The sequence below is a fragment of the Physeter macrocephalus genome, chromosome 11 (assembly GCF_002837175.3).
Source record: "Physeter macrocephalus isolate SW-GA chromosome 11, ASM283717v5, whole genome shotgun sequence".
NCBI lineage: Eukaryota > Metazoa > Chordata > Mammalia > Artiodactyla > Physeteridae > Physeter > Physeter macrocephalus.
Window position 1 is genome coordinate 109,934,610 of NC_041224.1, and position 25,349 is coordinate 109,959,958.

The following is a 25,349-nucleotide window of genomic DNA, read 5'->3' on the forward strand; positions in this document are numbered from 1 at the left end:
CAGTCTTTAAATAAACAAAAGACAACTCTGTTATGTTTTAAGTATTACTTAGAAAAAAACTTTTTATGCTAAAACTTTAAGGCTTCTTTTATAAGGAATTCATACTACACTGTGGATGTTAGTCTTTGATTTCCCAACTAAACACTCACTTGTTTGATGCGATCTGGGTTAACGGTGGTCTGGGGTTGTAGAATGCTGACTGGTTCTGTCTTGGCCACATTTTGGGGCATTTCTCGAATTTTTTCTGCAATGAATCCATGAACTGCATTCAGTGCTTCAACTGTTCCCTGGATCAAGCACACTCGTTCAGTAGTACCTGTGGATAAAAGATTAATTTTCAGAAAACTTCCCTTCTTACTTTGTATGTTCTTCAAAAATGCTGTATGGAGGTTCCTTAAGAAACTAAAAATAGAACTACCATATGACCCAGCAACCCCCACTGCATATACCCTGAGAAAACCATAATTCAAAAAGAGTCATGTACCACAATGTTCAGTGTGGCACTATTTACAATAGCCAGGACATGGAAGCAACCTAAATGTCCATCAACCGATGAATGGATAAAGAAGATATGGCATATATATACACAATGGAATATTACTCAGCCATAAAAAGGAACAAAATTGAGTTATTTGTAGTGAGGTGGATGGACCTAGAGTCTGTCATACAGAGTGAAGTTAAGTCTGAAAGAGGAAAACAAATACCGTATACTAATGCATATATATGGAATCTAAAAAAATGATACTGATTAACCTAATGGAAGGGCAGGACTAAAGATGGAGACATAGAGAATGGACTTGAGGACATGGGTGGTGGGGGAAGGGGAAGCTGGGACGAAGTGAGAGAGTGGCATGGACATATACACACTACCAAACGTAAAACAGATAGCTAGTGGGAGGCAGCTACATGGGTGGTGGGGGAAGGGGAAGCTGGGACGAAGTAAGAGAGTGGCATGGACATATACACACTACCAAACGTAAAACAGATAGCTAGTGGGAAGCAGCTGCATAGCACAGAGAGGTCAGCTCGGTGCTTGCGAAGACCTTGTGGGGTAGGATAGGGAGGGTGGGAGGGAGGCTTAAAAGGGAGGGGATATGGGGATATATGTATGTATATGGCTGATTCACTTTGTTGTACAACAGAAACTAACACAGCACTGTGAAGCAATTATACTCCAATAAAGATGTATAAAAAAAGAGATGTGTACCTAATTTAAAAAAAAAAAGGATGATATACTAATACCAATAAAATAATGTAAAATGTAGAACTCTAAATCCCAAAAAGGGCCGGCAGAGCCAGAAATCCTGAGAAGTTCTGAGTATATCATTCATTCACTGATATAACCAATACTTACTGAGCACGTATAAAAGAACTTTGGGTTAGAAACTGGTAACACAGATGTGAAGATCTATGCACCCAACTTTCAAAGCACATACTCTTACGGGCAAAAAACAGACATCAAGCCAGAGAATTATAAGATACTATGATATGAAAAATAATGGAGGTGTCTACATGGATGGCACATATGGTTGGTCTACAGTAAAAACATCATTTAAATCAGTGGGGAGAAGGAGTCTTGGAAAGTTTACATAGTAGGTAAATTTCTGAATTTTTACCACCCTTTATTCACTTACCATGTTCTTCTTTTAATCACAGCAACAATGCTATCTGACATTTTGTATTTGCTTATCTTTTTACTTTTCTACTAGAATGCAAGCTCTAGGAGGACAGTTAATTAGTCTGTTTTGTTTTGTGCTCTAGTCTCCCCAAAGCCTAGAGCAGTCCCTGGCACATGATAGGTCCATGACAAATATTTATTGGAAAATGAATCAACCCTGCCTTTACTGATTATGTAATTTTAAAAAGATACAATATCATAATTAAAAACATTTTAAACTATTTTTAATTTGAAATTGAATAATTGATAAAGATACTATTAATATTATTTGTTTCATATCTGGTGAATTAAATGTAGACACATAATGTGAGACAAGACTAAAATGAAATTGGTTGGGTCTAATACACAGATCTTTTAACCCATTTCATACTTTACAGATACACCTGAAGGCAATAAAAAGAAATGATTAGCTTTTCAGACTATTTTGAGCCTCCCTGTGGCATCCTGATATTAAACTGATATTAATCTTCTGCTGAGCAGCCCAACACAACAAACACATAAACTTCTCAGACGTAACTATTCCTTTACTAAACAGTTATCAAAAAGTCAAAAGAATGGTATTTTAAAATTTATAAAATATTTGTTTTTGAACTAATATGAAAACTTCCAAGTACTTAGCATGTATCCTCTTCATACCACAGTTTCAAAATTCTAAGCCACTCTATAAAATATTTTTAAAGTACATTTTGAAGGACAAAAGTGTGAAACTACACACATTAAGAAAACTGCATGGAGTTTACACTGCTTTAAGGATCAACTGCCACACAAACCATTTTCCTAGTAGTTTAAAATTTTTTAAAGACTAGTAAAAGATTATCACTCTTACCTTTAGAAAATCAGATCACAAGAATTGGGAGCAGAAATAAAATAATATTATACGAATAATATTATATGAATCCACCTAAATTAAACTTTCCTGTTTTAAACAATGAAGATGCAAATTTATGAAAAGCTACCATTTCCTAATTTGTACAAAATATTTAAATAGAGAGCAATACCTTTCAATTGTAAGGATGAAGACAATCTGAAAAACATACCGTCAGTGTGAAGGCTTAACATTTCCTGTTTCTCCTAATCAGCTTTTCTCATCCTTGGATATCTTGATGTATCTCTGTATCTATTCCTGGGTAAAACGATCTAGTTTATTAGGGATACTCTAGGGAGTCTTTACAAGGTTGTATTAATTGTCCAATAACTGACTAGAAAGGATGAGAACTGATCAATGTAGCTCATGCAAAGTGTTCTCATCTGTCAGCAGACAATACAAAACACAGATCAGATTACATTCCTGCTTTTGGAGGCAACTACCGAGTGCTCTTTTGGGGACGCCAAGACAGAAAAGGAAATCAGTCAAACCTCAACAGAGATTTTTAAAAAATAAAACATGGTACTAAGTAACTAAAGGGACTGTATAATCCATGTTGCTTTTAAAATTCAAATTTAACAGAATACATACTGTGTCAGACAACACAATAACCTCAATACTCTTCAGACTGTATGACTAACAAGTAGTAAATGGAAATCACTGAGCCATAAAGAAATATGATTGTCTAAAATTAAATTTCACATACCATGTATGAGACAATTTAGAGATAGTTTATAGGTCCAAAGTTGCAATAAATATTCTTTCAAGATTAAACTATACCACTACCATTAGAACTACTATAAAAGAAAAAAAAAAAAAAAAAAAAAGGAAATTTTAATTCCACCAATGGGAACTGCTGCAATCCTCAGAAGAGATACTGTCATATTCTTCTACTGAACTCTAAAGGACTTTTCACTTAGGTAACACAAAATTATAATTTTTAGGAGAAAGTCACAAAGAGGGAAGACTGTCAGGTATATGACCAAACTGTGTAACAAAAATTAGCCTATAAATCATAAAAGTTGCTGTTTTTTGTCATTTTACAGGCTTTTAGGGTCCATTAGTGTCTAAACTGAACTGCAAGTTATTTATCATTTTGTTTAACAGCAGCATTTACTTCTCTTTGCAACAGACTAGCAACAAAAGCTGAAAAATTACATAAAAGTATATGCTTATATTTTTTACAATGTAAAGATACAGGTGTATAAGACACTATTAATTTGAAGGGAGAAATTAGAAAAAATTAGAAAAACCCTAACAAGTAGGGTCAAATATAGGCAGTGAAATTCAAAATAGCTTTAAGTTTCTACTTCACATGCAATATCATCAACTGAATATGCAAGTTTCTAAAATTAGGTACAATTATAAGATTCCAAAGTAAAATTCTGATATACATTTAATAAAATAAATCCACTCTGTGCTACTATAACCTTGGACAAGTCACTTAAACTGTTCCTGCTCCTACCTAAGGCATTCTATCACCTGTGCAGTGGACCCCATTCCCTCTTAACTACCAAGTCCAGTGTTTCTCCAGGTATGATAATTTTTCTTTTTCTATTAGATCATGCCCATCAGCAGAAAAACATGTTATAATTTCTTCAGTTTTTAAAGATCCCTCCTTTATGACAGAAATAGAAAATTATCCTTCGGTAAAGCAAATGAAATAACTGATTTAGGCAAAGGTCATAAAATCATAAGATGAAAGGTTAATGGGCAAATTTCAATGGAAACATCTGGCAGTCACCAACTGACTTCACTGATCAACATTAGCATGACTAAGACTGTGAAAATCAAACATACGCCTCTTGTCGTGATGCAATATGAAGCAGAGGCCACCAACTATAATGTATGCCAAAATAGCTGAACCTAAACCTAAACAAACATTTAGCACTATGTAACAGTTTACAAATAATATTGAAAATGGAGAAATAAATTAGATGACCCATGAAGAAGAAAAGATACAAATCAAGAATGTAAGACAGGCTACAGGATAACTAATCTAGTTTCATCAGTATAGGAAAGACTGTTCTCTAGACTTAAAGAGTCTTAAAAGATACAATGATCAAATGTGAATCAGAATTTGACTGGATCTAAATTCAAACAACTTTTATTTTAAACATAATTGTGGCAATCTCATAAAAACTGGGTATTAAATAGTATCAAAGAATTACTGTTAATTTTAATAGGTGTGATTATGGCATCAGGTTGTGTAAGAAAGTGCCTTTTCTCTCTCTTTTTTTAGATGCATATTGAAGTATATACAGCTAAAATGACTGGGATTTGCTTCAAAATATTTTTGCAACAACAAAGATGAGTAAATGAAATACATATGCCAAAATCTTGATATTATTATCAAACACGAAAGAGGTTCTTTCTTCTATGTATGTTTGAAATTTTTATAATAAAAGAAAAACATTTTAAAGCTCTCCCTGACCTCATACCCCTCTTCTGGTTACAGCTCAATTTCCTTATCCCGCAAAATTCCTTGAACAATTCATATAGATATATCTCCTCTTTCTACTTCTTCACCACCCATTCCTTTTTTTCTTGACTCTACTCCAATACGGCTTTTGTCCCACCACTCAACTAAAACCACTTATCACAGCCATACCTTGGTAAATCCAATCTTCATGTCTTTACATTGTCTGACCCATCAGCAACATTTGACATAGTTGACCAGTCTGTTCTAAAAACACTTCATTTGGCTTTCAGGATACCATATGGCCCTCATTTAATTCAATTCATTCATTCATTTGACAAAAATCTATTGATTCCCCACTAAATGTTAAGTATTATACTAGACACAGCAATGACCAAACAGACAAACCTGCCTTCATGGAGTTCTTACTCTAGTTCATGCAGACAGATACTATACATAAAACAAATAAAAAATATATCGAGAGAATATGAAATGAAATTAGTACTACAGAAAAAATTTGAGGACAATACCATGATAAGGAAAGACAAAAATAAAGTATAAAAGAGACCTTGTCTGTAATGTTCACTACTGTATTCTCAGTGTCTGGAATAGTGCCTGGCACACTGTATACACTCACGAAGTATTCTTTGAATAATGCATAACTCTCTGAGTCTAATTTTCTTACCTGTGAATCGAAAACATATGATTGACTTTAAGACCTTTTCACCTATAAAATGTCTATAAAACCAGTAAGCCTCTTTGGGTTTACAAGATGAGTCAATGTATGTACAAATGAGATATATTTTGGGAAATGATTTAAAAAACTATAATAAGTTATAAATTATAATGTCAATAAAAAGGATACTTGATTTTAAAAAAGCTTTGAGAAAGGTAATAGGAAAAATAATGAATAACTCAGTAGTTTTTTTCTTCCCTGAGTAGAAAAGTAAACTCTAAAAATGTAATCTACCTAAAACAATAAAATTAGGGGAAAAAAAAGGAATGCTTTTTGCTATATAAAATACAGTCTAAAACTTTTTAGATACCTGAGACCTATTTCAACCAGAATGAGTCTGGTTTAGAATAATGGGTATATACTAACAATCTGATCCACTTATTTCCAATGGTCAACTATAATGAAAATTAGCAAATATTTTGTTTGGATGTAAGAAAATGCATCAGTTTATACGCCTACTGAGAATATAACTCAGTATCTTATGATAAGATATTTCTTTAGGAAATATTAGTGTCAGTCTAGAGTAAGAAATTTGGTTGGGCTTCCCTGGTGGCGCAGTGGTTGGGAGTCCGCCTGCTGATGCAGGGGACACGGGTTCGTGCCCCGGCCCGGGAAGATCCCACATGCCGCGGAGCGGCTGGGCCCGTGAGCCATGGCCGCTGATCCTGCGCGCCCGGAGCCTGTGCTCCGCAACGGGAGAGGCCACAACAGTGAGAGGCCCGCGTAGGGCAAAAAAAAAAAAAAAAAAAAAAAAAAAAAAATCTAGTTGAATATTAATAATTCTATGACAACCTATAGACAATGTTGTTGGCCTCAAAAAGAACTAAGAAAATGGAAATGCCAATTAACTCTGCAATAGGCAAAAACTGAGGTTTAAAATAAAACATGATATATAATTTTTAGAGTAAGATAGCAGCTACTTACAGCACCGAGAAATTACTAGATCTGGATAGCTAATATTCTGAATGGATAGGGTTTATTTTTTTCAACATAACGTTTAGCTTCTACCATTTTTAAGAAATATCTCCCAACTTGCTACATATTTTCAAATATATTTAACATTTCCATAATACTTGGGAAAAGCTATATAGTTCCGGACAGTAATAAAGTGGCAAACTCAAGATTTCTTTGGCTATGTATGTCTATTTATTCTTATAAAAATGGTGCTCTGTGATTGGTATTTGTTCTTTTAGTTTTTATATTCTTTTCCTTACTGCCACTTATCCCTGCTGTTTGCTGGTACATCTGATTCGAGCAGGCTCCTCTCTTTACTTCTACTTTGCTGCTTCTAGTCCTCAATGGCTGGATAACCAGCTAAGCAAGGTTGTTGAAACTATATAAACTAGCAATAGATAGATTCCTAGTGACAACCATAGGGGATGGTTGACCTCTGTGAAATCTATTCTGGCTTTTTTCCCCTTTGTTTCTGAATCTGAGGCCAGTATCAATAGGCAAAATGTTCCTTTAATGCCTTCTTAAGGTTTAAAAGCGCATGTAGGCTTTATTTTTAAAACTAAAATAAAGAGTATAATTTTTTAATGAATAAAGCGATTTACAGTAATTCTTTATTCTCAATCTATAATCATGGTAATCTAATTATGTGAATGTCTTTGTGGTTTAAAAAAAGCAAAAACATTAGCTCATTAACTTTCCTTTAGTTTAACTATTAAGAGTAAAGTATAGAGTATCAATCATTAGTAATAATATTTATTACAAATTTCAGGTTAGAACAAAATGTAAATTATTTAAAAAGAGAATACAAGTATATATATAATATAATTTATAATACATATATTTAATATTTTATTAATATAATTATGTATTATACAATGTATTATATGGTATCTCAGTTAATGCTCACAATTACCAAGGCAGATAATATTTTCTTCAACTTACAGATAAAGAAGCGAAAGCAGCTGGGCCAAGGAAACGTAACTAACAAATGCAGAGAGAAGATTTTGTCAAATACCATATTTTTTCCATTACAACACATACCTTCTGAAAATGTAATGTTAGGCCAGCCACCAAACTACATCCTTTTAAGGAAGTCACATATATTTCAGCCTGATGATGGAAAAATAATTTTCACCCAAGCTTGATAATTTTTTTAAATGTATTGAGTCATACTATTAATATCACTTCACAGATTTATTTCAAATCTGGCATAAAATGAAAGACAAGACTGACCCTTGTTACAGAGAACAGACCACCATAGGAAGTGGTTAATAATTGTGTGGGCTATTAGCAAAGTTTTTAGAACAAATTTTCAGATCAACAAAAGCACTTAGAAAAACTGCCATAAAAAATAAGTTCAATTTGTAATTGCAGCTTTTATAACATTGTACAGTTTTGCACATTTGATAAAGCTTCCCCCTACTCTACAATTACTAAGGGAAAAATATACTATTTCAAGAAGAGGGATTTTTAGAAAAGGAAATCATAGGAATTGACATCTCATAATACAAAGTAATAATTGCTTTTCTTCTTCTGGTGATTAACTCTCTACACAATCATGTCTCTACTTCTAAACTGTAAAAATCTGTAGGGGGCCATCATAACATGTTTTAGTCCCAAATCAATACAGTGAAGCTTGAGTATCTGTTTATAGAACATGCTTTAACATTAAAATATACTCAATTAAGCCAAAGGATGAAAGTATACTTTTCAGAAAACTCTAAAAGTACTCATATTCTTCAAAGAAGTTAAGATCAAAGAACGAATGACAGAGTAGATGTCCAGCTTCTCACTCACTCAGTCTCTGTCATATGCATGCAAATGGCATACTCATTTACTTTTAAATAGCAATTCCCACAAAGTAACATCAGGAGTTTAGGAGACTCTAAGTTCTAAAGAACTGTGAGGTTTGAAAGCAGACATATCTGAAAATTCTAAATAATAATTGTAATTCATTTCCAGTTAACTTCTGAGGTTATGCAAAAGATCCTACTAATAGTTATGATGATGACTAGTTGTTCATTCATCTTTAGCACAGGTTTATGCTATGTTCAGAATTATAGTAATCCTGGGATGGAGGACAAGATGGCAGAGTAGAAGGACCTTGAGCTCACCTCCTCTCACGAGCACACCAAAATCACAAACTAACTGAACAACCATTGACAAAAAAGACTGGAATCTACTAAAAAAGATATTCTACATCCAAAGACATAAGAAGAAACCCAACAAGATGGTAGGAGGGGTGCACTCATGATATAATTAAATCCAATACACACTTGGGTGGGCAACCCACAAACTGGAGAAAAATTATATCGCAGAAGTTCTCCCACATGAGCAAGAGTTCTGAGCCCCATGTCAGGCTCCCAAGCCTGTGGGGTCTAGCATCAGGAGGAGAAGTGCCCAGAGCATTTGGCTTTAAAGGCCAGCGGGGCTTGAGTGCAGGAGCTCCACAGGACTGGGGAAACAGAGACTCCACTCTTGGAGGGCATACACAAGGTCTTGTGCACACTGGGACCCAGGGCAAAAGCAGTGATTTCATAGGATCCTGGGCCAGACCTACCTGCTGGTCTTGAAGGGTCCCTTAAGGAGGTGGGGGGAGTGGCTGTGGCTCACTGTGGGGACAATGACACTGGTGGTGGAGGTACTAGGGAATATTCATCAGCATGAGCTCTCCTGGAAGCCACCATTTGGGCACTAAGACCTGGCCCCACCCAGCAGCTTGTAGGCTCCAGTGCTGGGATGCCTCAGGCCAAACAACCAACAGGGAGGAAACACAGCCCCACCCAAAAGCAGACAGGCTGTCTAAAGACTTCCCGAACCCAGTCACCTCTAGACACACCCCTTGACATCGCCCTGCCCACCAGCGGGTCAAGACCCAGCTTCACTCACCAGTGGGCAGGCACTGTCTCCTCCCACCAGGAAGCCTGCACAAGCCTCTAGACCAGCCTCACCCACCATGGCACAGACACCAGAGGCAAGAAAACTATAACCCAGCAGCCTGTGGAACTATGTCCGCAAACACAGATCAGAACCTATCCTGGGACCAGCTGGTCCCTGGCCCTTGGGTGACAAGAGGGAAGTGTACTGCTGGGACACATAGGACATCCTTTACAGAGGGCCACTTCTCTAAGGTTGAGAAACATAACTAACCTTTCACATACATAAAAATACAAATAGAAATTTAGACAAAATGAGACAGCAAAAGAGTATGTTCCAGACAAAGGAACAGAACTAGCAATCCTAGTTTGGTCGACATTATTACCTTTTGACTTCCATTATGGATTATAGGAATATAAAAACGGCCGTGACTAAATTTTATTTAAAATGTAATCACATTTTTATAAGTATATATAAAATAGACTTCCTGACTTTGCCTCCACTCCCAATCAGTGTCAACATTTTTGACACTAATTTGTACTCTTAAATTTCTGCTATAAGAAAAATGGCGCTTGGAATTTTTCTAGCTATTCCTTACAGACTGGTAGGAATTCACTTGCAGAATTTGTGAACCATGCTTGGAAGCTGGGGACACAATTTGCAACAAACATGTGATATCCAATCAAGCTCAGAAACTCAAAGTGTGGCCAGTGGTGGCATGCAGAGCTAATCAAAGTCATTCAAAAGTCAGGAGCCAAACAAACCATTGGCCATGCAGCATAGTAACCAGATCTGAAGAGTGCTGCTGCTATAAGCTGACAACAAGAAGAGCACCTCTGGTGATAGCCCCACTCCTACCATATGACGTAAGTTATTACCTTCAGAGCCAATAGAGATGAATGCATTAGCAAATCCAATATGAAAGCAAAGCCCACATTTGCATAGGGTTTGAGAGTGAATTATTCAAGTCAAAGAATGATAACAATTGTTATACAGTTGCTCATATGCACCATATGAAATGAACATAGAGGAAGCATGAAGATTTGTGACCCATTAAGTTGCTGGGAGAAGGAATATGGGAAGGTAAATTTGTAAAGTTTGGGAAAATGATAAAACTTTCAAAAGTATATGTAATTCTTTATTTTTAAAATTATTATATTAAAGATATTTAAAATGTATTAATTGTGGCAGTTTTATATATGCTGAGTTAATATAAAATGACAAAATATTTTTAAATTGTAAATTATACATAACATAAAATTTGCCATTTAAACCATTTTTAATCACACAATTCAGTGGCATTAACTATATTCACAAGGTTGTGCAAATATTACCACTATCTATTTCCAAAATTATTTTATCACCCCAAACAGAGAATCTGTAACCCTTAAGAAACAAATCACCATGTCTTCCCTATATCCCCTAGTAACTTCTAAACTTTCTGTTTCTGTGAATTTGCCTATTCTAGATATTTCATATAAAGGGAATCATACAATATTTGTTCTTTTGTATCTGACATTTCATTTAGTATAATATTTTATTGATTCATGTTGAAGCATATACCAGAACTTCATTCCTTTCTGTGGCTGAATAATTTTCCACTGAGTATATATAAAACATTTTGTTTATCCATTTATCTATTTACGGACACTTGTTTTTACCTTTTGGCTGTTGTGAATAATGCTGCAATGAACATTAGCGTTCAAGTATCTGCTTAGGTCCCTCTTTTTCAGTTCTTTTGGGCATATATCTAGTAGTAGAATTGCTGGGTCATATGGTAATTCTATATGTAGCTTTTGGAGGAGCAGCTAAATTGTTTTCCACAGCAGCTGCACCATTTTACATTCCCACCATCAATGTACAAGAGTTCCAATTTCTCTACCTCCTCAATAACGCTTGTTATTATTATTTTTTAATAATAACCATTCTAATGAATATGAGGTGGTATCTCATTGTAGTTTTGTGTTTTTTTTGTGCTAGGTGGGCCTCTCACTGTTGTGGCCTCTCCCGTTGCAGAGCACAGGCTCCAGACGCGCAGACTCAGCGGCCATGGCTCACGGGCCCAGCCGCTCCGCGGCATGTGGGACCTTCCCGGACCGGGGCACGAACCTGTGTCCCCTGCATCAGCAGGCGGACTCCCAACCACTGCACCACCAGGGAAGCCCCTCACTGTAGTTTTGATTTGCATTTCTCTAATGACTAATGATGTTGGGTATCTTTTCATTGCTTATTGGCCATTTGTACATTTTCTGTGGAGAAATGTCTATCACACTCTTTGCCCATGGTTTCTTTTGGTTGTTTGTCTTTTTGTTGTTGAGTTTTAGGAGTTCTTTATATATTCTAGATATTAAAGCCTTATCATGTAATTTGCAAATACCTTCAGATATATGGGTTTATTTCTGGACTCTCAATCAAACTCCATTAATCTATATGTCTATCTTTATGAAAGTACCACACTGTTTTGATTACTGTAGCTTTGTAGTAATTTTTGAATCAAGAAATGTAAGTCGCCAAATCTGTTCTTTTTCAAGACTGTTTTGGCTATTCAGGGCCCCTTGCATTTCCATATGAATTTGATGACTGGGCTTTCCATTTCTACAAAAAAGGTTGTTGGAATTTTAATAGGTATTTAATTGCATGTGTAGATTGCTTTGGGCAGTATTGGTATCTTAACAATACTAAGTCTTCTTACCCATGAACATGGGATGCTTTTCCAATTATTTATGTCTTCTTTAATCTTTCATCTCCTTAGTTAAATTTACTCCTAGGTATTCTTTTTTTAGATGCTATTGCAAATGAAATTGCTTTCTTAATTACCTTTTGGGATTGTTCCTTGCTGGTATATAGAAACACACTGATTTTTGTGTGTTGATCTTATACTCTACAATATTACTGAATTTGTTTATTAGTTCCAGTAGTTTTCTTATAGATTCTTTGGGGTTTTCTACATATGGGATTATGTCAGCTACAAACAGAGATAAATTTTACTTCTTCCTTTCCAATTTGGATACTCTTTAAAAAATTTCCCTGTTCAGGGCTTCCCTGGTGGCACAGTGGTTGAGAGTCCGCCTGCCGATGCAGGGGACACGGGTTCGTGCCCTGGTCCAGGAAGATCCCACATGCCGCGGAGTGGCTAGGCCCGCGAGCCATGGCCACTGAGCCTGCGCTCCGCAACGGAAGAGGCCACAACAGTGAGAGGCCCGCGTAACGCAAAAACAAAAACAAAAACAAAAAACAAACAAAAAAATTTCCCTGTTCAATTATTCTGGCTAGAACTACTTGCACAGTGTTGCATAGCAGTGGAGAAAGCAGTTGTTCTTGATCTTATTAGGAGGAAAGCTTTCAGTTTTTCATTTCTGAGTGTGATGTTAGATGTGGGTTCCATAAATGCCCTTTATTGCATTGGGAAAAAAAGGGCAATATTCTGTCAGGAAAGAATATACAAATCTACCACGAATACATCTTGTTAGTCTATACTCTCCCTGTGCATTATAGTTTTCCTATGATCCTAATGCTGAGAACAAGCAGCACAATATCTTATTTAAATAAATAGTTTCAGCATGCCACAATATATTTAGAGAGAAATGTGACTTTGGGGATAAAGGTGAGGCTCAGAAGTTCTTCAGAGTTCTCCAGCTCACTTGCCAAAAGTTATTTTTGTATCCTCTGATGTGAACAGACAACAGAGTATCTTATCACTTTATTTTTTTCAATATGAAGTATTAATTATAAACTAAAGAATATCAGAATATATTAGTCATAGGAGATAAAAGTGATATATGAAAATAGATAATACATCTAACACCAGTTCGACTGTAGCTTAAAACTGGTGGCTACTGTTCATATGAGTTTCTGTGATATCACGAACCAAATTTAATTGACCTACCTATTATACTCTTAGTTTTAAAAATATGTCTCAGAAAATGGCAAAATTGTGTTTCTATAGTAATTTTTTATAATTCTAACTTTTGTTTCACATAACCCTTTCTCTTATCTTTGTCTCTATTATTCTGGATTATTAAAATATCATGGATAAGACCTGTCAACTGGAAGAATCCCAGACTAGATGTTATCCGTAACAGAGAGTGATCGTCAGACATACTCATGTACATTAATAGTAATACATAACTTTCCATTGGTTTAAATCTCGTGACCCTCTGGCTAGTCCTTTTGACTTATAATCCACTTGAAGACAGATCCTTGGACTCTTGGTGGCCCACTGGCCTCTAATCCATGTGCGGACAGATGACTGGCTCTCTGTCATCCTCTGGCCTCCTTTCCTTTAGAAGGAATCTCTGAGTCTTTGGTTTCCTGTCCACTCTCTGGCCTCCTGCCCTTACTCATTAACCTACCCATGTGAATAAATCCTTGAGTAACCTTCTTAGTTCATCTGAGTCAACTGTTCCCCTGACCAGTGGCTACCACAACACCTCGGTATCTCAACTCCTGCTCCTCCCCCATCAAAGACCAGTACATCATTTTTAGGAACAGAAAAGAAAGGTCAGTAGTATCGTACCTTTAAAATAATAAGTTGGACCATAACTTTACCTGTCCATCATCCTAAAAGAGACTACCATTCCTCGTATTCCTGTATATCTAAGTTACCAGCAGAAGTCTAAATGTCTCCAGTCACCATAATCAAATTCCTATGCACATAGTCTTCTCTATATCTCTGCATATGACCCAATTCCCCATCCTCTGTCTTTCTAAACCTCTTCATTATGCCCTCTGTTACCTCAGTTTCAACATATGTTCCATATGCAAAACCCCTTTTCTGAATGTTCCTTTTAGTCTCACCACCTGATAAAATCTGGCTTTTCCCTACCTCTTTATGTCCCACAGAGCTCTCTCAACTGGGGCAGTTTTTTTTCTCTCAAATCTCAGGTTATTTGGGCCACAAACTGTTTACATATTTTCCTGGCTCCACTTTGCCACTCCCTTGCTCTCTTTGCCATCACTTCTTTTTCTTTCAAAGTTTTTGGAAACAAAGGCTGAACAGGAGTACAGGTAGAGAGGTAGACAGTGAGTCAGATGCTAAAGTTTTCAGTCAGTTCAAATGACAGGGATACTGGAAAATTATAGCAATGAAGAAAAATAGCAAGTTGTATACTATTATGGCATTTTACCTTTCTTCTCCAGGTAGTAGCCTCAGTTAATCATTTCCTTCTTATGTAAACACTTTCTTCCTTTGGCTTTCTTGTTGCTTACTCTCTTCCTTGGATAAGTAATCCAGTTCCATGGTTGTAAATGCCATAAAAACATAATGTGAACTAATTTACTCTCTTTCTACTGACACTCCTAGTCAAAGTCATTGTCTCTAAACAGGACCATTACAATAGCCTGCTTCACTTCTTGCACCTGTATAATCCACTCCTTGTTCAAAGTAGTTTCTTAAACACACGAATCATATGTAATTTACCTGTTTATAAACAATGTACTATATTCTCATTGTAGCATTAAATTCTTTACACTGGCTTTCAAAACACATCACAATCTGGCCTCTGCTTAGTTCTCAGTCCTCATCTCATATTACTCTCCCTCTCTTCTTCACTCTAGGGAGCTGGGTCTTCTTTAGTTCTTGGAAAATGCCAAGCTTGTTCTCACTTAGGCCTTTTTTTCCTACTGATGTCCATACTAGGAACACTTTTCCTGTGGCTTTTCCCATACCAGCCCCTTTCTCATTATTAAGACCTTGGTTCAGTGATACCGCAGCAGAGAAGTATTCCTTAACAACCGTGAAACAGCTTACTCCCAATCACTATTTATCACTTTATGTTCCTTTACTTTCTCCACGATTCTAACACTTTCTGAAATTAAAATTTGTTGTAATTTGTTTACTTCATTGTTTGTCTCTCCCCACTGACACAAAAAGTCCAAGAGGGCAGAAACCTTGACTATTTTGCTCACAGCTGTATCCCCAGCCGAGTACTTAGCAAATTGTTCATAAGGAATTATTAATTTAATGAATTAAAACCATGGCCTTGGATGACAAACATTACAATAAGATTTTATTAATCCAGATCAATTACATTAAATCTATTGTAGATATCAAAAAAGAGAAAAAATATATATACAGAGAGAAGTACTGAACAGATGAACTATCAATGACACCAGGTAAACCAAGGACCATTATTAGACTATTTTCTTTTATTAAGGATCATTATTACATAATGTTTCCTAATGAAATCTACAAATGCATGTATGTAGTATACATTTCTCTTTCAAAAGATTATGTTCTTTCTACTAATCCTTTTAGAAACACCCAGGGAAGGAAGCTCAGCTCAATGCCCTCCTATCCAATTATCTACTGATTATTCCTTGGAAGGTACACCCAACTCCACAGAATAATTTTACAAAGGGTTTTACCAGGGAGAAAGTAAACCAATCCTCTACCTCCGAGTAAGGAGTACAGATGAAACTTCATAGTTAAACTTAATCACTGTAATGATAAAATATCAAATCCTGACCACAAATGAAGAATTTCTTACAATACTGCTGCATATCAAAGCATGATGTTTTAGCTTTGGCATCTACTAAATGCCAATAACTACACACTGCTAAGGAAAAAATGTCTTTATCAATTAAACTATTTGACCAAATTCTGTAAGATTACATTAGAACTAAATCAAAGTTTCAATATATTGGTCATGATCATTTCTATGTAAAAATTCTGAACTATATGACTTTAAATACAGTTCACCTCTATTTAATTGATGAAAAAGGAACTGCTAATATGCAGTATTTCTAAAGGACCAGAAAACATTATTTACTCACTCAACAGGTCTTTAATAGGCTCAAAGGAACCATGACGTTATAAACATCTATCATTAACTAAAATATTCTGAAAAGAAAACAAATGAGACTTATTACTGTAATAGTAAAATAATTTCACCTAAAGTAAAACTATCCCTAGGTCTTTTTCTATTGTCAAGATTATAGACATTTGCATATGTTATAAGAGGGTACAGTATATTAACAAGCTGAAATATCAGAGAAACATAAGTGAACAAAACCAAATTTGATATTAAGAGTAAATTTGTCTGAATACTCTACAAAGAATCTTATTTCTGAATAAGACCTTTAAAAGAGCCCTGAAAGGTTGACCCTGGGAATATTATAAAATAATTTCTGTGAATTGATTTAAAAGGAATGAACATTTTGGGAATTTAACCTCCAGTCATCTTATTAATCATCTGAGCATATTTAAAATTAGATACCAATAATCTAAAACTATAAATAAAGTAATGTGAATGTGTAAGGTACAGCAAATTGATTTTTCTTCTCAAATTTCTAATAATGCAGGGGAGAAAACCTCTACTGACAGGAAAATTTTAAGCTACAGGCTACTATTTACATGTAACTCTAAAAAGGAAAATAAAGTAATACAGAAACTCCATGGATAACATTAGTATGGAGCCTACTAAAAAATTTACAAGGACTTTGACTACTCTTACTTAGTCTGGAGAAAACATGTATGGACTTTAAGCAGCCCTGTGTTCCTAAGATATCATGTTAGCAGAAGAGGTATACATAACTAATCTATTCAAGTTCGTTGAAAATTTACTCTTTTATGGAAATCCAGGTAGGGCTTCCTTTTCTATTGTATACTAAATGCCTACGGTGTGGAGAAACAAACTCAATATATGTTACTTACATATACAAACATATACAAACATAGCAGAACACCATCTTATTAGCCACAGTCAATTCCAACATGGTCTCAAAGTTCAGACCTACAATCCCCAAAGCCATTGTATTTGGTAATACTATAGTGCTGGTAATACTATATAATTACTATACCACGTAATTATCAACGTCTGCTTGACTATTTCCCCAGTAATTCCATCTATTTTCATGTAGGTCCGTCTCTGTTTTTAACTATTTTCTTAGATGTTTTAACTGAACTCAACCTTTTACCTGAGTAACTCCTATTTATCTTTCAAATCTCTGGCCAGGCATCAGTTTCCCAAAGTTTTACCTGGTTTCCATACCTCCTCCTATGTGTAACCACAGCACTCTGTACTTCCTTAGAATAGCAATTATCATAGATTATTACAGTTGTCTATTCACTAGACTGTCCAGCCCTCAAGAATATAAGCTCTTTGTTTATATTGTTCATTCTTACACCCACAGCATCCTGACATATGTGTGTGTCAAATACTTAATAAATATTTATGAATTAATAACTGATTCTAAGGATGTACATACAGATGGCAAGTATTAGCTCAGTAAAGCTTTACTGAAGGGGTTACACTTAATCTGAGTTCTAAATCATATGAAGCAAGTATTCATCAGCAGATGTGAAGTAAGAAAGGGGCATTCCAGAAAGAAAGTACATGTATAAAGGTAAGGAAGGTTGAGAAAAAAAGGTCTGTCAGAACCATGATGCCCCATGTAAATGTATGCTCCATACAGCTGGGAAAAAAAGTTCAAGGGAAATATGGAAAGAGATGAAGATGAAAAAATAGTAAGAACCCAGATCATACAAAGTATTTATAAGAAAACAGATATTATTATGAGTTGAATAATATGACCATATTGGTAAAAATTTTGAAGTTGCCACTTCAAGAAAATTTAGGAATTGAGAGAAGTATTTTTAAAAAGAAAAAACATAATCGTGTTATACAATCACCCTGTTTTAAGATAAGCTGAAGAAAAAGATGTAAAATTTTCTTAAAGTATTAAAACCCCCAAATGCTAGTCTAGCACCTCTCTAAGTATATTTTACATAACACTTGCCCTACAATATGCTTCATGAAGAGAAAGAAATCTCTGGTCAAATACTTTTGAGGGGAAATACTACATGTAATATCCTCCTCTCCGAATGATTCACAATGTATATCAGCATATTAAAAATATAAAGTCCTACAATAAAGAAACACCATTTAATCATTTTATAAATAAATTTAATTATTCATGACACCTTTTTGCATGTAAAACCTATCAGCATCCTGCCCAAGCAGTTTTTTACAAAATAATCTCTCTGAAACTAAAATGTCACAAATCAAATTCCTATTTAAATTACTTACCTTACAGTTTTAAAAAGGTAGCAATTCACTATTATTTGCAGAACATAAAGCCAAGATGTTAAAAAAGAAAGATATAATAACACCTTAAGGATGGAAATAATCTCGATTACCATTGTCTTGAGATTGCTAAAATAGTATCATTCTCATTTTGCTAGTATATTTGTGTCCAGAGAAAATAAAGAGGCCATATAATGACATACAGTTGTACAAGTGCTAGGGATGAGGGGCTAGATGTGGATTTAATTGCATATGAATGGATACACAAATCCCATACGCAAATACATGTATGTGTACAACACACAACATTAAAGGTTGATATATACCAACCATTATGATTGTCTTTTTAAAGAAAAATTCATTGGAGGTATGACATCAAAATTGGAAGATTCGATTTGAATTTAGACATAATTTTTTAGTATAGGGAAAGAATGGCCAGATTATTCTTGTTTCTTATTAATACAGGTAGGAAGTTAATTTTTAATTATTTTATTAAGAAAAAGATACAGGTATTATTGGTAAAGAATTAAGGGACTATCCTTTTTGTATTGAGAGTTCTTCATTCTCAGCTTCAGCAAACTTCCAGCAAAACTGAAATTATATTTGATACAACAGATTTTAAAGTTTAATAATTATTTGATCAGAACAAAATATTCATTAAGCTGTTCTAAGACTATTCAGCTATTAAAATAACCAAATCTTTATTGAAGTGCTTATTTATTATGAATTCAAAGTATTCATTCTTTTCTCATATTTCTGATTTATGAAAATAAAAATAAAGGGAAAAACTCACATGGCTTATATGTTTATATTATTAAGTATTATAAGAGAAACAGTTTCAGCAAGGGCTGAGAAATACATGAAAATATTTCAGATTAAAACAAAATGACAAATTCAAAATAATTACATTAGCAGCTCAACTAAATCAATTTCTTCAATACTGCTAACATGATGAAAATGGTTTGTTTTTACTGTTGTTCAACTTTAACAGAAACCAACTAGTTCCTTCCAACTTTTTTCTCTTTCATCATTTTGTAGTTCTTTTACAGAGGCTGATGTTGGACTGAATTTTATTTGCTTTACTAGTCATGGATATTGTATGGATTGTGTTCCATCTTAGAACATGAGCCTTTCTATATTTGTAAGTTTCTTGCTACCATGTCATGGAATGTAAAACCTATGGGACTTTGGGACCTTAATTTAAGCCTGTGGTATTAAAGATGCAGCTGTTCATTTGCAAGTAATCATCCAGCTATTAAAGCCATAGTAAAGTAAAAAAAAAAAAACCCATTTTCTACTGTTTTTCATTGTTTCTCAGTATACAGCAGTCAGAATTTCATAGTATTAGTTTTTTTTTTACTTGCTAAGAACATATTTTCCAGAGAAGACAGGTTATTTAGACTATGTCTTACATGAAAGCACAAATTTTATTACAGGTTACACACATAACTGACTTTAAATATAATATAATGTTTCCAGAAATTTTAAAAACCCACTATGTACAGTTAACTACACTGCAGAAACTGAAGGGTTAAGGATCTGTTGGCTCCTTCAAAAATTTATGATGCCACAAAGTTCAAATATAAACAATTACATTTCATAAATTAAATAGTTCTGACAACTGTAACTTTCCTAGTAAACTTTAAAAAACCTCATCATCTCACCTTACTTGAAATATGATATGTACAATGATAACACTGCCTTCAAGTTTTGGGTTATAGTTCTTATGATGACATTTTAGAATCACAAGATAAATCATCTAGTTCTATATAAAGTGCTATGCTAAACAATGTTCTTTCCAGCTGTTTTTCCCCTAATTGAGGATCAATCAAGGATTTAAGTCATATTTTTTGTCATGTCTGCTTAGTTTCCCTTAGTTTCTCATCAACAATGTATAAAAGTCCCTATTTCCATACAGGTGCTTCAAAACAGAGTTTAACTCATATATACTCATTAATTCTGTAGATACAAAACAAAGTTAGAAGGCTAAAATCAAACTGGGAGAATCTGCAAGACTGTAAATTGCTAGATTGATAGCTAGTACTTATTCCATAAGATATGAATAAGGGTTCTTAAAAACCCTTAAGAAAAAGATAAACATCAACCAGGAAAAAAATGAGCTAGGTATATAAATGGTCATTTCACTCACTCTCTCACTTGCCCACCCAACATCACATGCACACTACATATCCTTGTGTCATGATCATACCAAAGAAAGAAAGGAAGGCCAAAGGAAGGGGAGGAGTGAGGAAAGAATGACTTAATAATCAAATGCAAAATTATTCCAGTCCACTGTACTCAAAAAAGAAAATCAAACAACAATCACCTACCACTATAAAGCTCTGATTGGCAAACTATAAAGGTTTGGTATGAATATGTAGAAATCGATACTGTAGTATAATCTCACTCTAATTACAGGTTGGCACATTCTGGAGGGCCATTTAGAAACAAGTATCAAAAGTACTATGACCCAGTAATCTCATTAAAAAAAAATTTAAAATTCACATGAAACAGTTTGAAAAGCATACAAATAATGAGTTGTTCATCAAAGCATTTTTTTTCTAATGGTAAAAAAATTAAATCAAACTTAAGGTTCAGCAAGAGGAAGTTGGTTAAGTAAACTGTGATTCAACATAAGAAACCATAAATAAGTTTATGATGAAAACCTTTATTTACTGGCATGGTAAGAGGTTCATGATGAATTAAATGAAGAAAAAAAATCAGATAACAGAATAGTGGGCACAAACCAAAACATGGAGTCCCCTGAGCATATTTGGTACCTCTTTAATAACATGTTTTAAATAGTTGTTCAATGTATAGTGAGGGTACATATCTCTTTATATTCAAATTAAAGAATTATATAACATGAGATTTTCTGAACAAGAACTTTCTGGAAGGCATAATAACCATTTAAAATCTGGATAAAAGTGTAAGTTATTCATTACTTAAAAACAGTACGATACCATGCATTACTCGCAGAATTTTACTTGACTTTTCTAATGTTCAACTGACTTCTCTTATGTCAGGTGAATGTCAATTACCTACTTCACAGTCCACAGCACAGCCTATAGCTACAGCATGCACCTTACATATGGACATCACAAAAACATTCAACAGATTTTACTTCCATTAAATAGTATCTATTTCAATGGTAGTGGAACGGCTTTACATTTTTATACACAGTATTTATATACACATGGAAACCTGCGTTAACAAGAAACATATTTTCAATTTTTTCAGTGATGTTTTCATATTTAACAAAGGTAGATGTAGCTCAAAATAGGAGAGACACTTCAACATCTGTCCTTGTCTTAAAATCTTAGAAAGCTATCTTATTGAACCAGAGTTTATAAAACATTCCCGAATAAGGAAGATGGCCATTCTTACTAAGGCAGGTTCTCTCCATCATGTGCACCCCTTGTACACTAGCACCACATTATGTTTTTGTAAAATCTTACTTATGCTATTCATTATTTGTTCAATTCTTTCTCTTCCTTAAGGGCAGTGACCTTGTATGACTTTTTACTGCTGTATTCCCAGTGCTTGGAAGTGTGCCCTATGCACAGTATTTGTTCAATAAATAACTGTTGAATGAACAAATGGTAAAGAATGGAATGGAAAAATTAAAACAGCCCCAAACTCACAGAAAAGAGACTAGTTCAAACTCTTAAGCAGCAGACAGAAGTAAGGGTGGGTTGCTAGAGCGGGAGATTGAGTAGGTCTTTGACACATGTGCAGGAAGAGAAAAGGGAATTAATCCCCTGCATCCTCCCTTCCTCCACTTATGCTAAGGAAAAAAATGGGCTTCTCATCCCAGGTGGTAGCACTGACTACAGAAACTTTGTCTTGAGAGTCAGGGAGTGCTTGATTAGACACACTCAGGAAAACAGGTAACTACAGACATACTGAAGAAAGGCTTGCAGAAAATCCTACTTAGGCTAACAGGTAAGTTCATATATAAAGATAAGTACAGAACCAAGATATCATTATACATTTGAGGAAAAATAACAACAGGTGAACAGCGTTTAAACTATACATAATTTATGAATGAGATGAACAGTAAACTGAATGGTTTTCTTTTTTTTTTTAACATCTTTATTGGAGTATAATTGCTTTACACTGTTGTGTTAGTTGCTGCTGTATAACAAAGTGAATATGCAGTTGAGCAAAAATAAACAATTAGACTAAATCATACTGTTCAGAGATAATTACTTTTAAAATATGGTATACAGCATATTATTTCCTACTTTTTTCATGCATATGTGTATTTTATATGTTTTGTTAATAAAATGACATTGTGCTTAGTAGAAGTGAATTAAAGAAAACTATTCAAACTATAATATGCTATATACCAAATTTTAACAGTAATTATCTCTGAACAGTATGATTTGGTCTCATTTTTTATTTTTGCTCAACTGCATATTTAAATGTTCTTATAATATTCATGTGTTCTTGATATTCATAATATAATACATATTAAAATAAAATGACACCATTGTAAATAATTAAAACATAGTCTTTCAAATATTTTGTTCCATTTTATAATTTATAATTCATTTAGAAAAACAGCACTCAAGTTTAAAGAGCTTTTTAAAAAATCTCATTTCATTTGTATTAAAATATTTTAAAATCTTAAAAATTAGTCACTCAGAGAAATTTTAAAAATTTTTAAAAATCAGTTGTACATAAAAATACATGCCCAACTAAAACTTACCACCCTGAGTAATCAAAGAATATAAGTAAATATTATAACCAATTGTATTATCAGAAAAAATATGTTCGAGTAGATAGAATATTTACAATACAGTAATTACAGCCTTCTAATAAGTGCCAAGTTATTTATCATTTCTTAGAAAACAAATCTCATTCTTAGAAATCTCATTCTTAGGCCAAAGCTATGTTACCAGTACCTGCATAAATTACTCCGTCATTAGGCCTAACATTTTTCCAGGTTATACAGACTTTTTGAGTTAGGCTAGATAATCTTTCAGAGCAAAACAATTACTTCAGTAGATTTTTAGAAGAATAGTTTTATCTGGGGTTCATAAAAGGAAGCAAATTCAACATCATAAGATAGACTTGGGGAAAAACTTTGCTTTAAGAAATCCAAGAACTTTTCATGCTTAGCCAAAGTAAGGCCACATTGCTGGATTTAAATCACAGTTCTCTTTATCTTTCATGAGTCCTCTAGTCCTCAATGATAAAGAAAATCTTGACCAATGCTGACCTTGAACCTGAATGGCCTCTGCAGACAGAGACATAAACAACTATCCTTTAAGGGCTGTCAACACATCATATTTGGTATCAGATATTTGATACCAAATAAAATTAAAGTCTGGAAAATTTTATTAATCATTCAACAGTTATCTGAAATTTCCTGAATTTCACTTTTGTACTGATCCAAACAAGCTCAATTATTCATATAAAAAGATTACTTGACATGTTGCAAAGAGTTCATTTGTATATATTAGTGATTTGAGATGCCTGAGAGTTCCAAGTTAATGTTGTGATGAACTTCCAAACCAGCAGTTTACAATTTCTTAACTGAAGAGCATTCTGGTTGCTATGTGCTAGTGAATTGTGTGAGAGATGTGAAATTCCTTAAGTATTGATTTATCATGTTACATTTGTTTTATGTTATAATAAATAAATACTTAGCACAATTTCCAAACTTTAAGGTATCTACTTAATTAAAACTCAGATAAAGGGCACACTGACTTAATTAGGATGATAGCAAAAAAAAAAAATACCTCAGTGGAACACATATTATTAACTTAGAAAAAATAGATTAATGTCAAAACTAGGCTCTAATGGCATGCCTGATGATATCTGCAAATCCTGTCACAGTAGTTAACAGATTTGAATTGATAACTGAAGCATGTTTCCTACTACGCAGCCTTTTATTCATGTTAGGCTGCTACTTTTTACAGTGTTATGGCTAAAGAAAGCCAACCCCCCTTGATTCAAAATCGTAAAGAGTGCTTTTTACAAAGTTGTCCAAAATAAATTTTAAAAGAAATAAGTAAAAGAACAGATATTTAAAAAAAGTTTGATTAGTATGTTTCAATATTTTTATTTAATGTCGTGAATCCTATCCTTTGGAAACATTTTAAAACAGCCTTAGTTCATTTCTTACTAAAATCACTATGTTCTTTGTTTTGTCAGATCAAACTAGTATTCTAAATAATCATGCAGCAGATTCAGCAAGAGTATGTTTTCTGCTGTTGTTCCCACTATACTGTAGTGACATGTTCATCATACTAATAACCTCTACACTAGAAGATCCTGATAGAAAACCAAAACATAAATGTGTACTACTTTAAAATGATTACCAATTTATACCTTAAAAATTCCACATAAAACAGTTGTGATGAAAATCCATTCCTTTGAAGAAGAAATTAGGCTACTGAAAGGAATAAAATTCTGTCCTAAACAAGACCAAGTCTTCAGCATAACAAGGGTTCATCAAACAGAGGAGGAAAGAAAAATCTTCTAGTAATGCAAGTGATCACTAACACTTTCTGTTACTCATGTGGAACTCTGTATTATATTTGGGAATTCATATGCTTTTGGGTAAATACAGTAATAGCTGTTGTTCACATTAATTTAATTAATGATTATAATTAATAACTAATATGGCACTGACTGCAAGAGACAGGTCATTGTTTGGTTTCTCTCACAAAGATGAATATCACATTCTTTCATTAACTTTTTTCTAAAAGTAATATTTTAACTTTTTTTTTTTTTTTTTGTGGTACTCGGGCCTCTCACTGTTGTGGCCTCTCCCGTTGTGG

The 25,349-nt window shown here is 34.1% G+C and overlaps 1 protein-coding gene across 1 annotated transcript in view; it reads right to left on the reverse strand.

The window, feature by feature from the left end:
• Positions 1 to 25,349, reverse strand: part of NOVA1 (NOVA alternative splicing regulator 1) — a 141,412-nt gene that overhangs the window by 35,161 nt on the left and 80,902 nt on the right. The window contains exon 3 of the mRNA XM_024118388.3: positions 150 to 316. Coding sequence (XP_023974156.1) covers positions 150 to 316 — 167 coding nt within the window. The remainder of the gene's footprint in view (positions 1 to 149; positions 317 to 25,349) is intronic.